Source organism: Fukomys damarensis, unplaced genomic scaffold (assembly GCF_012274545.1).
Source record: "Fukomys damarensis isolate Sample0158 unplaced genomic scaffold, DMR_v1.0_HiC HiC_scaffold_16, whole genome shotgun sequence".
Classification (NCBI taxonomy): domain Eukaryota; kingdom Metazoa; phylum Chordata; class Mammalia; order Rodentia; family Bathyergidae; genus Fukomys; species Fukomys damarensis.
Genome location: NW_022900928.1, coordinates 43,739,724 through 43,757,591, shown reverse-complemented (window position 1 = coordinate 43,757,591; position 17,868 = coordinate 43,739,724). Strand labels below are relative to the sequence as shown.

General features: G+C 38.1%; 1 protein-coding gene across 6 annotated transcripts in view; it reads right to left on the bottom strand.

Annotated features, from left to right (window-relative positions):
- The window catches only part of Fat3 (FAT atypical cadherin 3), a 516,493-nt gene that overhangs the window by 84,693 nt on the left and 413,932 nt on the right, over positions 1-17,868 (bottom strand). For all 6 annotated transcript variants that reach the window (XM_010633703.2, XM_010633705.2, XM_010633704.2 and 3 more), the window contains 3 exons: positions 13,261-13,536; positions 10,186-10,396; positions 994-5,067 (listed from right to left, as the gene is read on the bottom strand). In XM_010633703.2, the coding sequence (XP_010632005.1) occupies positions 994-5,067; positions 10,186-10,396; positions 13,261-13,536 (4,561 nt within the window). The remainder of the gene's footprint in view (positions 1-993; positions 5,068-10,185; positions 10,397-13,260; positions 13,537-17,868) is intronic.

Below are 17,868 nucleotides of genomic sequence, written 5' to 3'. Positions count from 1 at the left end.
AATGATTAATTAACTTTTCCACTAACATACTTAAGCAGATTCTGTGTCCTAAGGGCATTGTAATTAATTCATTTTTTAACTTGGAATAATGCACTTTTTTAAAAGGAAAAGCCACCTGATTTTAAGTATTGATGGATTCTTTAAAATCTTTTGGCACTCTGCTTATGTTCTGGTTTTGAATGTCATAGCATCAAAATATTAGTTTAAACCCCCTAAATCATTTTTAGGAAGGCTGTCCTCACACTACCAACTGTTTTTTCTTTGTTGTCAAAAGCCTGTCAGCCCTAGGAAACTATTCCTAATCAGTGACGGCCCTTTTCACTCTGACATGAAATCCTTGCCCCTACAGAGCAATAGTGACATTTTGTGCACACTTGGTGACCTCATTTGTCTCTCTTGGCTTCCTCAGTGAACTGCTACTTATTATTTAGAAGGACAAAAAAGGATCCAAGAAAATGGAGTTGTCAGAAGAAACCCCAATTGATTTGGAATTATAATTTAGGACTTAGGAAAAGGTCAAACTGTGACTTCTAATTTGTGTCCATGTGTCCCTATGTACTTTTATGACCAGGAAAAACTTCTGTGTAAAGCTTACTGGAATCAAGCTGTTTGGTTTGCTTAGTACTAAAAAAAAGAGTGGAGAAAATAATATGTATATTTAGAAACATCTGACAGAAAAAGCTGTGATTTTTATTTATTCAACTAAAATATTTGTCTGGACTTCTTTATGACATGATAAGTGACACAATGTTGGGTGTCAACCTCAGTAATGCTGTAGACAAATAAATGAACTCCAGACTAAGGCTGAGTTAACAACAAGGGACAGTCAAAAAACTAAGTCTATTCAGAGATCTTTAATTCTGCCCAGAAAGATTTTATTGCTCTCAAGTTCTTATCTCATCTTTCCTCTTCTCTTGTACTCTCACCCACTCCTATCTCCCACCTTTCTTTAGTGAGCAGAGCACATGGTGAAACCTGGGTGTTGAGACTCACCTGTAATATGGTAGCTCACTTGGCGATTAATATCGGAAGTGTCTCTGTCCCATGTGCTGAGCACAGCCACCACCTCTCCTGGAGGGTCACTCTCCTTCACATTTCCTCGGTACACCTCGTGGGCGAAGACCGGTGCATTGTCATTTATATCCGTCACCCTGACAGAAACCAGAGCCATGGAAGAGAGAGAGAATGCCTCTCCCAGGTCAGAGGCCACCACAGAGAATGAGAATGCAGGATCTGTCTCGTGATCCAGGTCCTTCAAGGTACTGATCCAGCCTGTGTTGCTGTCAATATTGAATGCTTCCATTACCTTCTCGGGGTGGGAATCTGAGTGGAGAGAGTAAGTGACCTGCCCATTAGCTCCCCAATCCATATCGGTAGCTCTCACCTGTGTGAGCTTTGTGCCGACAGGCATCCCTTCCATTATGATGGTCTCATAGCTTGAAGTTTCAAAGACTGGTTTGTTGTCATTCAAATCCAATACCCTGATATCTACATCCACAGTAAGCACAATGTCTACCTTGTCCAGGGGAATAGTAGCTGCTACTTTGAAGTGGAAAGCTGGGCTGATTTCATGGTCAAGGCGCTTATCAAGCTTGATAGTGCCTGTTTCCTGGTCTATGATAAAAACACCTCCTTTGTTATTCTCTGGTCGTTCCCCATTAACTGTGCTGAACCGGACATTCTGACTGGGTAAAATCCTCAGGGTATCCACTGTGCTTCCAAGGGATGCATCTTCTGCAATGGTAAAGGAATACTGAGGTTGGGTGAATGAAGGCAAAAATGTTTCAGGGGGCAGGACGTGGATGTAGACAGGAATGAGAGAGTGCTTTACTGGAATGCCCCCATCGACTGCTTTGACAAAGAATGACAGCACTGTATTTTTCAGCTGGTTAAAATTGCCCTTTGTAACCATCCATCCATTGTCAGGATCAATTTCCAGGAGGTCAGCCACTGAGACAGAGGCCTCACTATAGAGGGAATAAGTAATCCTTGAGTTTGCTCCATCATCTGGGTCCATTGCTTGAACTTGAGTGACCAAGTGACCTCTTCCTACATCTGCCCTTACACTAGCTCTATATTCTACTGTCATGAACTGGGGTACATTGTCATTTTCATCCACAACAATCACCCTCACAGTGCAGAAAGTTGTTCTTCCTCCACCATCGAGGGCCCTCAAGAAAATACTAATATCTCCTTCCAGAGGGTTTTCCCGGTCTAGCCGTTCTGTTGTGATGACTTGTCCATTGCTATCTATGAGAAATCGATCCTTGGCAAAATCATTGATGATGGCATAGCTGATCTGGCCATATATCCCCGGGTCCCCATCTGTGGCTCGAACATGAATCACCTTTGTCCCAGCAGCTGCATTCTCTCTCACCTCAGCCACATATGTGCTTTGTGAAAAGGCAGGGCTGTACAAGTTAGCCCCAAGCACCCTGATATGTACCTGTGCAGTGCTGGTAAATAACCCATCAGAAACAGACACATTGAGACTATACAGAGGCTCCATCCTCTGTTTCCGGTGATTGGACAGGGTGATGACTCCACTCTTACTGTCCATAAGAAAGCTTGTCCGGTCATTCCCAGATAAAATGCTGTATTCTAACCGGTCAAAGTCAGAGCTGTCTGCATCTGAGGCTTGCACACAGGTTACAAAATGGCCCCGGGGGGCTAATTCACTCACATATGACTCATAAATGAGTTGATTAAAGACTGGAGGGTTGTCATTTATGTCAGAGATGTGAATATGAACCAGAACCTCACTGCTCAGTGATGGGAAACCATTATCCATTGCTCTGACTTTCAAAGTACAGTGTTGTACTAACTCATGGTCCAGCATCCTTGCGGTCAGGATTAAGCCACTTGAGCTGTCTATGTGAAAATAATCTGTGCTGTTGTAGGTATCCTGCACAATCTGATAATGAACCATCTTATTGTTTCCTGAGTCTATGTCAGTAGAGACAATTTGCAAAACAGGTGTGCCAATGAGAGATGCTTCTGATAATGTTGTATTGTATGTGGGCTGATCGAAAATAGGCGGATTGTCATTTACATCATTAACGAGCAAGTCAACAGTGACTTCAGCCCTAGCACCAGTGAGGGCATCACTGGCTCTTATTGTCAACTTGTAAACAGATGTAACTTCATAATCTAAAGAACTAACAACTTTCAGGACCCCAGTATCAAAATCAATGTTAAACTGTTTAAAAGGATCCCCATCAATAATAATATATATGATGCCTTGACCTTCTGGACTGGTTGCATTAATGCTTAGGATGGGAGTGTCCATTATAATGTCTTCATTGATGGATGCTGTATAAAACGGCTTATCAAACACTGGCATTGCTTTGTTGACAATAGTAATGGGAAGTTCCACAGATGTGGACAAAGAGGGTTTTCCACCATCTTTGGCTACAACAGTGACTTCATACTCAATGTTGGACAAGTCAGAGTTGAATGCTTCCTTTAAAATAACATTCCCTGAATTAGGGTTAATTTCAAAGTGGCCATAATCATCCTGAAGGACATAGGTTACTTCTCCATTTGCACCTTTATCTCTGTCAATAGCTGTCACCCGGTATATTAGAGTCCCAGGCTCAGCATCAACTTGTACAGCAGCATAGTAGGGAAGGCCCACAAAGACTGGAGAATTGTCATTTATGTCTTCAATGTTAACCCTGACCACCACCCTGGCCACACGCAGATGGTCTAGCTCACGGCTGGTTTCCACTACCAACTCATATAATTCTTGTTCTTCACGGTCAAAGGGGACTCCAGTGGTCTGAATGACACCTGAGGTAGATTTTATCTTAAATTTATTTCCTGGGTTTAAAATGCTATATTTTAAGGGCTCATTAAGGCGGTTTCCAACTGCATTGACGATAGCAACTTTGGTTATGTTAGTGTTGTTTTCTAAGATTGAGGTGGAGTAAAAGCTTTGTGTAAAGTGGAGGCCACTGTCCATGGCTTCTTTAACCATGATGGTGACCATGGATGTGCTATAGAACTTTCCATCAGATACTTTAACTATCAGCATATAATGATCTTTGGAAAGGTTGTTGTTTTTTATGGTGAGTACTCCACTCGTTGAGTCAATTAAAAAATGATCCAAGCTGCCTTCCATTAGGCTGTAGGTCAGTTCAGGCGGCACTTCAGAGTCAGGATCTGTGGCACTAACTTTCAGGACCTCCACTCCCACATAGGTTGGGAGAAGTAAGACAGTTTCAAACACAGCTTGAGTGAAAATAGGTGGGTTATCATTCACATCTGTCACCTCAATGTTGACTTCAACAGGACTCTCTGCAGTCAGCTGGGGGCTCCCACTGTCTCTCACTTGCACATGAAAATGGAAATGGGCAATGGTCTCATGGTCCAGGTTTGCAATTGTTCTGATGGCACCTGTACTGGAGTCCACTGTGAAAAACTTCTTGGCTGTGGACTCCACAATCTGATACACAAGTAGTGCATTCTGGTTACTGTCAGCATCACTGGCTCGAATCACCAGTGGGCTGTTATCCAAACTCCTGACAATGCTATTTACTGGGGCTGCCTCACTTAGACTGCCTGAGTATTGAGAAAAGAGAAAGACTGGAGCATTATCATTTTCATCAACAATTTGAATATTGACTGTGGCATTGGAAGCCATCCCTGCCATGTTAGTGGCCTGAACGATGAGCTGATAAGAAGAAGTATGCTCATAATCCAGAGCTCTTCGAGTGGTGATGACTCCAGAATATGGATTGATGGTAAAGATTCCATCGTTGTTTCCATCTTTGACTTCATAAATGAGGGTTGATTGACTGATGGCAGAGATTAGAATGACTGATGTTCCAATATCAACATTCTCATTTACTTCAGCTTGGTAGTCTTTGTGGGTGAACTTGGGGTGAGAATTATCAGACATCGTGACAGAAATGCGCACAATTGCAGTGGCAGACATTGGTGGGGAACCTTGATCTGTGACTTTGACTGACAGGACAAACTGACCCATCGTTGTCATGTCTGGTTCTTTGGAAACAGTGATGATGCCCAGGACTGGTTCGATCTTAAATGTGTTTCCAGTATTTCCTAAAATGCAGAAATCAATGGGGCAAGGAGTTACAAGTGGGTCATTATAATCTTTTTTGAAGATTAACTCTTCATCTAAAAGCAATTCAGATTATCAGCAGTTTCTGCATAAGAAACCTCTCAAGTTCTTAGTGAAAAGAATGGCTACAGATTTGAACAATTACTTCAGAATTTCTTAACGTACTTCTATGTCTATGTGCCTGTGTGTATTCATGTCCACAAAAGTAGGGGAGGGCAGGAGTGAAGAGTTAGGGCTAACAAGGAAAGATCTCATAATTTGCAAAGCAAACAGTGACATTTTACTGCAACATGGCCAGTAAAAAGCAATTCCTTGCATTCATTCCTTATCATTTTGATAAGAATGACAGATTTCTCTTTCTGGGATATTGAAAAGCAACTGAGGGCTGGGGATTTAGCACAGTGGTGCTACTGCCTGCCTTGTAAGCACAAGGTTCTGAGTTCAATCTCCGGAACCAAAAAAAAAAAAAAAAAAAAAAAAAAGAGGAGGAGGAGAGGAGCAACTGAAATGAATTTGCCAGTAAAATTATTAATTTTAGACCAGTAGCTTTAATGTTCATGTTGAAAGCAGCAAGCAGCAGCAACAACCATAGCACAGCACTATGCACCTTCAAGGTGAGAAATAAAGCTTGTAAGAGATTTCTGCTAAGAATATGCAGGACTTCCTCATTCTCAGCCTGTGAGGAGAGGAATAGACTAGGTTGACACATAGCAATGCTGCTGGATCTATCTATCTATCTATCTATCTATCTATCTATCTATCTATCTCTCCATCCATCTATCTATCATCTATCTAATCTCTAAATCAGTGACATATTCTGTGCTCTACATTGAAAGATGGAGTATTGTAGTAACAGTTCTGGAACATTATTGTGTTTTCATTTAGTTTAAAATTATTCCAAAGGTAAGCTTTGTGACGTGAAATTACTGTTATTCCACTTTATCAAAATTATCTTCATCCAAAACACTATTATGATGAAGTGGGTTTTTTCAGGTATGGATAACTCTTCCCAGGTCACTGTTTTACAAGTTTTGAGATCTTTTTCTGATTCCTTCCCTACTCTTCACTCCTGCTTTACTCTTCTACCATGGCCTCGAGCACACAGACATAGAAATACACATAAAATATTCTAAGACAGTTGCTCCAATCTGTAGCCATTCTATTCCCTAAGCATTTAGGAGGTTTCTGGTGAAGTAGGAAACTCCTGATAATTGGAATCAGCCTTGAAACCAAGAATTTAAGGTACAACCCTAATGAATCTTGAGGTGTAAGCCTTCTGACAGTGGGAGACATGGGAACCACTTTGACAGAATGGAAAGAGGTGTGAGCCATGACCCTGTTCAGATTTGCAGTGCTGCCTCTGAAACATGCAGTAATTTGAAATCTGGGATTGGTGAGGTTGAATGAAATTTGAAAAAGACAAAACACAAAACTTGAAGAATGTAAAGAAGATTAAATGGTGACACAGAGCTGAAAGCAGTGGACAATACAAAGATGAATCCTTCAGGTTGCTTTATGTTTCCCTCCACAGGCTTCCTGACATGACTCAAAAAACACACATGCCTTTGTGTTTAGATTGCTTTAACTCAAAAGTTAAAGATCTTTGCTATTCAAGTGCATCTGTATTTTTCTTTCCTTTTGAGTACTGTAGTAGAGCAGGCATGCATTTAAATATCAAAATCATTAAAATAGGATCCAGGATTCAGATGGGGTTTATATGATATGCTTATGGAAATAAATAGCAAATAAAGCTGTGCACATACTTCTTGTTGTATACTTATTAAATGGGTTTTTTCATGTTTGAACAGAAAAATATTATACTCATATAATGTATTGGATCATTTATTTTTAAAGAGAAGGCATATCTAATAAAGAGGCCTTTTGATTCTAGCTTTGAAATGTGAATATTCAACAATGTTATCTTTGATGTCCGCATAATTTTTTACATCGCCACCTACACAGGACCATTTTGTGATGACAATAACAACAGAAAGTTCAATGATTTTTATAGTAAGCTTCCAATGAAGAGCACAGTGGAACTGAGCCAGAAAACATTTCCTCTAAGCAATGGTCACTTTCCAGTCATGACCAATGAATGTTTACACACAGGTCTCTGTGCTTATAGATTATGGAATTCTATTTCAGAGTTTCTAGGTTGTCCTTCTGCACTGCAGGACTAGCAATATTTCTTCATCTCTAGCAAGATGTAGTACAGCAGGCATGAAGTGGAGGCAGCTTCTGAACTCCAGGAGAACTTCACAAACCTGCTGTCCCATCACGGCCCTGGATCTGCTTGTTACGCCCCCCAGCACACTGTGCTCCTATGTCAGCCCCTCCCCTTTCCCTCTTCCACACTCCAATTCATTTCCTTGGAATCTACTTCCTGCTTATTTGTTCCTTCTGGTCTAGAATCTTTGGAAATGAATCTCTGCTCGTTTTCTGCAATCTATGGCTTCTTATGGACTTTTCATAATTGGGTACAAGATGTTCCTCTCTTAACTATCATTACTTATCTGCTATATAGGACAGTGCCTACCACAAAGAAGGTGCTCAATAGTTACCTGAGGATTGAGAGGAGAGATCAATCAAAAAAAGGTTTTAAATTCTCTGTGTGTATACATCTTAGGATCCAGTAGATCTCCATCGAAGTCAATGTTTAGCCTGGTTTCTCTTATACTCTGTTGCCTCAGAACCATCAGTGGCATCAAACACAAAACTTAAACTAGATGGATGACCTGCAACTCTGCAGTTAAATTCAGGTCAAAATAAGTAGCTTCGGAGGCCAGGCAAGAGACAGGAAATTTACGATCTTCCAGTAAACAGTAAAATCTTGCTTATCTGAGGTGTATTAGAGAAGTTAAATAAAATGTAACATTTTACACAGCCACTTGTCATTTGCTTCAAAATACTGAAGCATCAGGGATCTGCCTCTCCTCCAGTAACCTGGGAAGGAGTTTGCCTGGCAGGGGTGTATCTGTGAGTCTGCGAAGGAGTCAATCAGCTGTGAGAGAAGTATCATGCACCCTGTAATTCTGGTTTTTCTTTACACATATAATCAAAAGTTTTCTTTTTCCTTGAGATCACAATCTTTGTTGTGGTTTTCTGGAAATTTGAGTTTTCTTTACAAAGGAGATTTTTAAGGAAATACATTTGTGTGTGTGTGTGTGTGTGTGTGTGTGTGTGTGTGTGTGGTAGTCAGTTGTTAAAGAAATAACAGAGAACCAGGTGGTAGTTGTGGAGTTTAAAACATATTGGAGCAGTCGTCTTTTTCACATGGATGATAAGTTAAATTACTTTTTTTTTTTTAACATGGATAAGTTAAATTACTTCTTTTTTTTTTTCCCCTGTAATTACTTCTTGAGAATCTTCATACTGATTTAAAACTTATCTGGCTGTCTAAGAGAAGTACAGGTAGGAGTCTCAATGACAATGTAAAAAGCAGACAGAGATAGACAAATTATAGTTTATAAAAATTATAAGAAAAGTTAAAAATAAGCTTTATATCCAAATCATAGAAAACAATGTAGAGGCATGAATGAATATTCATGCAGAAAAAGAAAAGATTAGCCAAGAAAAAAAAGCAAAACCAAAAACAACAACAACAAAAAACCCAGAGAAGGGCTGGGGATTTAGCTCAGTGGTTCAGTGACCTTCCTTGCAAGCACAAGGACCCGAATTTGATCCCGGTACCAAAAAACAACAACAACAACAGCAACAACAACCAAAAAAAACCAGACAGAATTTTTGGATTAGATGACATTTCCCTATGTTATTTTTGGAATCAAAAGAACAAGGATTATATAGTTAAATAATAAAAATATTCTATGATAATCAAGAGATACAAAGTAGCATTTCAAAGTACTATCAAGGCTTTAGGTTGAAAGAAAATCTCATGGAAATCTAGAAAAGATATGGGGGTGTTCTCTAGAGGCTCATGGGTATTAGGGACCAGTAAGTTTTCTTTTGCTTTTATTGTCCATATAGAGGTTCTGGGGCCTAGAACAGGAAATAGTTTTAGATTATTATTTGATGCAGGGATTTAAAAAAATAATTTTATTGACTTTTAAAAAAATTCTAATCACAAACTGTCATTCTAGCAGTTCTATTTTAATTCAACCTCACATAAGAATACATTTACATGAAAGGAAAGGTGCCTTTCTATTGCTGGCATGAAAAGAGAATGCACTTGGCATTATGCAGAACAGGTGTAATGTTGCAGAACGTTTTGGAAATATGTGGTTTGAACATTCCAAAAGACAGGATAGGGGAAGGAAAATAGAGCAGATAAGGATATCTGTCATTTTGAGATCCACAATCCTATCTCTTGCTTGGACATTTATCTCTCAGTCATAATACTGTCTAGCTATCAATCTTCAAACCACCCCAAAACTAGGAGCTTGTCTTATGATTTTAAAATAGAGTTTTTATGGGCCGGGGATTTAGCTCAGTGGTTCAGTGGCCTGCCTTGCAAGTGCAAGGACCCGAGTTCAGCCCCTGGTACCCCCCACAAATAATAATAATAAAATAAATAAAATTGACTTTTAAAAAAATCTTGAATTTCACAGAAAAAAGGCTGTGCTTACTTATCTGTCAGGTTAAGCAGGTAATTCAAACCCTTTATCTACTAACTGCTTCGCTCCTCAGACTGACAGCAATGAAGTGAACATGTGCTTATGGGGCTGAGGGGAATTCTGAAGCCCACAACCCACCTACTGATAAATAAACAAAGATATGTGAGATTCAATTCACAGAACAGCCAAACAGCCCTGAAGCAATGGTAGACTTTAGTTATTCTAGTCTGAGGCTATGGCTTGTTGGCACATGTGCAAAAGTCACAGAATACATTACACATTTCCTCACCTCCATTCCAGAAAAAAAAAATCTGAGATTGAACACAAAGAGGAAACTCTCTCCTTGCCATCAGTAACAGAAAACATCACCAAAATGCCAAGAATTGTATACACCACGACACATAAAGAAGATGGTTGCTTAGCCAAAAATTTCACTGAGTCATAACAATCTGCATTTCAAGTGGTATATCATACTGAGGGTCCAGTGCCATGCATTACACTGAAATGTGCAGGGCCAACAGCTCTCACCTGCTTCTACGGTATATATGAGTTCTGCATTTTCCCCTTTGTCTTTGTCCAGAGCCGTCACTTGCAGAACAGCTGATCCCAGAGCAGCCGATTCAAACACAGATGCTTCATACAGTGGGTTGGTAAAATAAGGACTGTGATCATTAGCATCTTCCACATTCACAATGACTCGGGCCAAGTTTCTTCGATAAGGAAACTCCTGATCTCTGACCTTTAGGCAAAATACAAGAAGGAGTAGGACTAAAATCTTAAATTGCAAAGAATTCATATGGCTATGTCAGTAGTGCAGTCAAAATGAGATAATAATGCACACAAAGTGCTTGACCCAGTCCTAGCACCTAGAAAGTGCTCAAAAAGTGGTGTTACCAAGAGAACAGACTGACTTTGCAAATCAAGAGTTCAGTCACCTCGTCTTTATTGCTCAATTGGATGCCTGGCCTACAATCTGGCTTAATCTATGCCTACAGAACCGATGTCTTCATAGCACAATCACAGCACTAGGCTCTGGGCCCCTCCACAACTCCTTCCTCTTTCTTATGTGTGTTTAATTGCTCATAGAATGGTGCACAGGGGCTCTTCTAAAGGGAAAACTAAAGAGTGGAATTTGTGAATATATTGTTGCATGGCCATTCATTCATTCACCAAATATTTATTGTTATCTATTGTCTATCAAATCCCTGGCTTGACGTTAGTGCTGTAGTAGTGAAATCCATCTAGTTCATATCCTCAACAAGCTTAGAGTTGGGTGGAGAATACAAGCAAATAAATAGGTACAACACACAGTGCTAAGTGAAGGCATGGAATACATTGATAGTACACTTTGAGCAGGAAGGAGAACCTAACCTAGAGTTCAGTTTCCTGGAAAAAGTAACCTGCCCAAGTAAAGGCAGTAAAATGGCGGCATGTGGTGGTTTTTTGCAAGAAGATCCAATATTTACAAAGGCCAAGAGCTGAGAAACAGCTGTGACTCTGGTAAGATGAAGTCAATTTTAATTTTTAAAGTTGAGACCTCAGTGTGACTTTACTAAAGAACTTTGCCCAAGAGCTTTAAAACTCCCCCTGGTTGGCATATGGGAGAAGCTTATAAACAATCAATTTTTTAACCACAACCACATGGTTCTGCTATAATTTGACGCAGTACTAATCAAGTGTGTACTTTTGGCTTGTTCAATTTTAGACTGCATACTTTCAGAAAGATGTAAGGAAATTAGAAAATATACAGAAGAGAGCCATCAAAAAGAAGAGGGATTAATAAATAGCACCTCGAAGGAACTAGTAAAATGACTAAAATGGCTTGGCTTGGAGAAAGGCAGCATAAAGGACTTGTTTGCCCTAAATATTCAATAACATAAATGATAAATGGTAAAGAGTGACCAAACTGAATTCTAAGTTTGTGAAGGAAAGAATGAACAGAAATGACTTGAACTGTGAAAATGGAATTAGTCACCAGCACAAGGTTTCTTCTTTTGAAGAAAACACTTGCAAAATTGACCCAGTGAGTATGCTGAATTTCTATAGATTTGTCTGCCACACCTAAAGTCCAAGCTGATCTCTTTATTATGGGATATTGATATGTAGGCCAGTTGCATTTGAACATTAGCTCCAAGTTTGCAGGAACTGTTTTTTTTGGTGTGTCCTCAGTACCTAGAGCAGTGCTTGATGCGTGTTACATGCTCAAGAAGTATCTCTTGAAAGAATGAATGGATGTCCACAAAGATGAATTAGATGACTGTGAACTGCCTCTACTCTTCCTAGAGTTTTAGGTGGAAACCATAGGCAAAGGCAGGAAACACACATTTCCTCTTGCCCAGAAAGGTTTTCCATCTCATGAAAGAAAAGTAACATTAGTGGACCAATACTTTCAGCTACTTGGGAATTTGTAGAGTTTAGTGTACTTTATAGCCCATCAGTATACAAGATGAAGTCTCTGTCATCCGACCTGGACTTCAGCAGCATGTTAGGGCTCTGATAGGCCATGTCTACGCATTGTCCCTGGGGGTCTTGGGTTGTTAAAAGGACATATTACAGTGGACCCTCGAGTTATGACTGGCTTGAGATATAAACAACTTGGGTATGACTAGAATTTTAGTTTTATCTTACTACCAAAGTCTTGAGTTACAACACAAATGCCAGCTGCTTGTGCTTCTAGATGGTCTCAGATAAAGATTTAACCCTTAAAGGGTTCTGGAAGGAACATTACAGCATCCTTTCTTGTATGATTTTAATTGAGGAAATGCTGGGCCGGTGTCTCTCTAAGGACACTGAGATTGGTTTGGAAAAAAATGTGGCCTAAAATTATATAGGAGAGAGATTCTGAAGGTTGTGTAGAGGGGCCTAAGCCTTTTGAGCCACAGCCAGCCCTCAAGAACAAACTGAGTTTGTAAGTCAAGGGTTCACTGTACAGGGCACAAATGACTAACGTTTTTTCTTGATCTCTATTTTTCAATAGTGTGAGCCAGACAAACCTCGTTTTATGACTAAAGAAACTTCTCTTGTATAGTTTGAAGGAATATAAATGAACACAAATTCAGATTTAACAACTCTGCAGGGTTTGGTGTGTGCTGTGCTCTTTTTGTGTTCCTGTGTTCAGTACTAGGTCCAATGCCAGTGCATTAAGCAGCAAACTCGGGCTGTAAATGCTTCCAAGGAGCATTTCATAAGTTGAGCAAATGATTACCCTTGTGATCAACTTCTTGAAGAATTGCTTTTAAAAATTTTCACATTATCTTCTGGAGGCAAACCAACCGTACAACCTGGGAACACGGCTGATTCCTTTCCTCTCAAGCCAGTCTGTCAGCAGCATTTACTGAGCTGCCAACGTCTGCAGAATTTATCTAATATTTCAGTTTGGGGTAAAACTGAAAGTTTTATGGAGTTATGGAGTTGCTATGTAACAATGGTAATTCTTCATCAAAATAAAAAAGGTAAAAAATGAATGTAACCTGGCAATGAAAAGACCAAATTTACTGCTACTTACAAACCAAAGAGCCCTATACTTCTGAAGACTAAGGTGTTTGTGCTTGCAGCTTGTGTTAGCAGTTCTGTCACGAGAGCAAGCTGGCAGTTTGGTCCTACCATTATGTTGAGAATGTGCTTATTCTGGGCCTCATGATCCAGTCTCTCAGCCGTATAGAGCACGCCGGTGGTGGGGTCAATCCGGAACTTTCTCATGCTGATGGAGTCGATGCTGCTGTGGACAGTGTAGCTCAGTTTGTGCTTCTCATCTCGGTCTGTGGCTTCAATCTGCAGTATTTCTGTATCTGGAAGCACATCCTCAGAAATTGTCACGTCATAATTTGGCTGAGAGAATTCTGGGCCATTATCATTATTGTCCAGAACTTTGATAAATACCTATAGTTAAAAGAAAGACAAGCATAATGACTAATGCCAATTCACTCACTGCCAATAAAAGAGATTCCCTCCCTCTTTCTTTCCCCCTCTATGTCCTTGGGTCCAAGCTTCTAGCAATTTTCTCCACATGTAGGAAAGCTTTCTTATAAAAATACTGTAATGAGAGGTTGACTGTAAACCAGCAGTTCAGATTAGCAGGAACATAAACTACAAGCTGATCAATATTCTCACTGCTAATTGAACAAATGAGGCAGCAACCAGAAGGTGTAAGGCAACCTTCATTTTGTAAATTTTTACTATCAAAAGTACTTGTTATGTGTTTCTTCTCATGGTGAATTTATGTGGTGGCAGTGACAGAAGGGGAAGCGTCACAGAGACAGGCAGAGGAAAGGGAGAAACAAACAGGCAGACTCAACGCAGTGAGAACTTCTCATCTATGTGGTCCACGCTGTGGTTGTCCTTTAGATGGGAAGGGTGTTGCCAAGAACATGGCGCTACTGATCCATAAAATGGAAGTTTCCAAGTTGTCGTCTTTCATAAAATGTTGTGTGATGAAAGTTCCCAGTGAAATATAAAAGTAATTGTTCACTGTATGCTCTTGTATTCATTGCTCAGCTTTGACAGTGATCAGCTCATGGCTGCAACAGGTTCACCTATCATCCCTATCTGCTACCCCTATTATTTTGAAACAAATAAAAACCATTATATAACTTAAACATATGTTTCTAAAAGATACTCTTAGAATAAACAAAATCACACATTTAATAGCATTACTGTACGTAAGTGGAGAACACAGTGATTCCTTAATATCATCAAGTGGTGCTATTTCTTCAATTGTTGTAAGACATTTTGCATGTGTTTATATACATATGTGTGAATATATATTAATTTATTTTAATTTAAATATGGAAATGATGTCCACACATTACAACTGGTTAACATATCCTTTATATTTTAAAGGATATTGCTATTTCCTTGCTATTTTTATGTTGTTATTATTGGTGTTGAAGAAACTGAGCCATTTTCTCTTTAGTTCTCAGTATGAATTTTGCTCATAACATACCTGTGGTTTTATTCTAAACATATGTTCCTTATATATTTTTAATTTGGTTGTTTGATCTAGGAGACTCAAGATGATTGAGGTTTAATTTCCCATTCCTACTTTTTTTGACAAACATTTCTTCTGAGTGACACAGTATACCTCCTTCTGGAGATCCATAATATCCGGCTCCTTCTCATATCCTGTGATGCTAGCAGCCATGGATAATTATTGCATAGATTAACATTCGTTTTTTAAAATGTTCAAATGCTAATATTCTAATTCTATTATCCCTTTGCATTTATTGGCTGGAATAGTTTTGTAAAAAGAAATTTCACAACTATTTGGTTACTTTGAAGTACAGTTCATATAAAAAGGTAAACACTTATTTCCCTTAATCATTTTGAAATAAGATGGTGTGTTGCCTGAAAGTGATTGTTGAGGTATTTCTTTCAAACATTGTTAAAAACCCATGAATTCAATCACATCTGATTGTTTCTGTCCATTAAATTTGTATGTTTATTGATGGATTGATACACAGGTAGTCCTTTTATTGATACATAGACAATCGTTTTTTTAGCCAGTGGGATTCTCATCAGATTGGCTCTTGAGATTTTTGGTACAACCCTAGGACTTTTTGATTGCTTTCTAATGGCTCCTGGTAATTTTTTCCAGTTTATTTTGTACAATTTCTTTTTCTACCTCAATCCTAAATTATTCATCTTTCCCAAAAACCTTGGCTTCTTTTTAGTTAGAAATAATAGTTAAGAGACCACAATTTAGTGGTAGGAATATTTGTTGCTTCTGTATTGGCTATTATGTTTTTGCTTATTCAATGGAAAGAGTTAGGAAAGGATTTTTTTAAAAAGTAACTATTGCATGACTTTATACTGCTACTATCATTTCAAATTTTTACTTATTCTCATTGTTTTTACATTTACTTTTCTTTTCTCCCATGGAAATGAGATTTGTTCTCAAACAAGGGATGATTTTATTCCACAGGGAATTTGCAAAAATGTCACTCCAATCATGTATTGTCACAATTGGAAGTAGAGATGTTGCTGACATCTAGTATATATATAGGTCAAGGATGCTGCTAAACATACAAACATACACAGGTCAGTCCCCCAAAACAAGGAATTATCTGACCCCAAATATCATTAGTGTTGTTGAGAAGCCTGCACACAAACTGAAGATAGTTCCACTGCATTACAGAGATATTCCCCATTGGTTAGACCTATCATAGCTAACATGTTAGTATTAATTTCAGATGTTTTCAATTTTTGATTTTAGAAAGAATGTATAGTGAGGAGCCTTGTGGTCATGTTTATTTACATATTTTTGCTAGCATATATTTGCATCTAAGAATTGGGGTAGCTTGATTAGAGGATAAGTCCTTTTATAATTTTGTTAGCTATTTCCATATTTCCCTTCTCCAATGACTTATTATTTTACATTCCCATAACAATATATAAGAATGACTATCTCTCTCAGCCTTGCCAAGAAAGCATGTGTCAAGATTTGAACTCTTTGCCAATATGATAGGTGAAAAATGGTGTTTTAGTACAGTTTTCATATATTTAAGAGCCATTTTCTTTTCTTTTTTTGTTGAAGCATTTATAACAGTTTATTCTTTGACAGTTAGATGGTCTTTTTCTTCTTTATTTTTGTTAACTTGGTGATATAAGTTTCAAATATGTTTTCAATTTTGTTGTGTATTTCATGTTGCCCACAGTAATTTTTTGCTATGCTAAATTGAATACCTCAAACTTTTGTTCATTGATTCTGGATGCTAAATCACAGTTTACAATATAGTGTGTACTTCTGGGTTACAGCTAAACACGCTCATCTTTTAAAAATAGTATTTCTATATTTTCATTTCTTTCATTTATATCTCTGATCCATTTGGAACTTTTCTGGCATATTGTATGAGGAATCCTGGCATATTATCTGAAGAAGGAATACAGTTTTTTCTCACTTAGCTCTGCGTTTTTCAATGCTTTTTTTAAAAAAGCCTATCACTTTCCATTGATGTAAAGAGCCACTTTTATTCTATACTAAATTTACATACGCAATTAGTTTATTTTTGGATTTTCTGTTCTAATACAGGGGTTTATCTTTTTTTTTTCATGCAATAGTAACAAAATGTCTACTTGCAGAGGTTTCATGATACTTCTTAGTGTTTGGAAAGGCTAGGCTACCTTTCTGCTGTTTTTCAGAGTTTTGCTGGCATTCTTCTTCCTTACACACTTTATAATCAACTTATACAGCTTGATGGCATTTTTAATTGGACATATGCTAGGTTAACTAAGGGAAAACTGATTTCTTTATAAAATAGTCTTCCTCTCCAAGAACATAATTTGAGTTTTTTCAAACGTTCAGATCTACTGTCTTGGTTTCCTGGAATATTTTAGTTTGCCTCAAGTATGTCTTGAATATTTTTAAAAACATATTTTTATTTATTTTAAGTGGGATTTTCTTTTTCAATATATCTTGTTTTTTCATATTTCGAACCATATATATAGGCTATTTTCTGTTAAATTTATAATGTTTTTTAGTAAATTTTCCTACCATTTTCAGTAGTTTTTCCAGTAACTCTTTTAAGCTTTTTAGATAAATCATTCTATTACATGCAAATAAAGATGGTCTTTCCTTTACAATTCTTATTACATAAAGTGCTTTATCTTGTCTACTTACATTGTCTAGTATTAAGAACACAACATTAAATAGCTGTGGACATAGTAAAGGTCTTATCTTTTTCCCGACTAATAAAAAGCCTCTAATGATTCTCCACTGCATAATATACTAGTATTTGGCAGCATAGCAGGGAGCTATTTAGCTTTTAAAAATAAATGTGGCCAGGCTATGACTATCTTTATAAATAGTTACACCATCATTCATTTTGGTACATTTATATTTTTCTGAGTAAGAGAAAAGAGACAGTGCTGTCACCCCTATGATAGAACAACTTGGGAATGATTTTAATATGGGACAAACTTTTCCCTGTACTTTGTGCTAGAAACAGGTTGAAAAGTGTGCCAATAGAGTTTTGGGTATTATTTTCATGTTCCATGTATATGCAAAATAATACTACATTTGGTAAGGCTAGTTATTTCCTTTAAAATGTCCAAGTTAATGTAGTCAAGATGCTAAAATATTTTTGTTCGTAGAGAGAGTTATAGTAACTTAACAGATGAAAAAGCCTTTCCAGCCTGCAAGCCTGCCCTGACCTTCACAAAGTTTCAAAGTTGATGTGCTCTTGAAAAGCTTGCCTCTTTCTGCTTCTTTTGTCT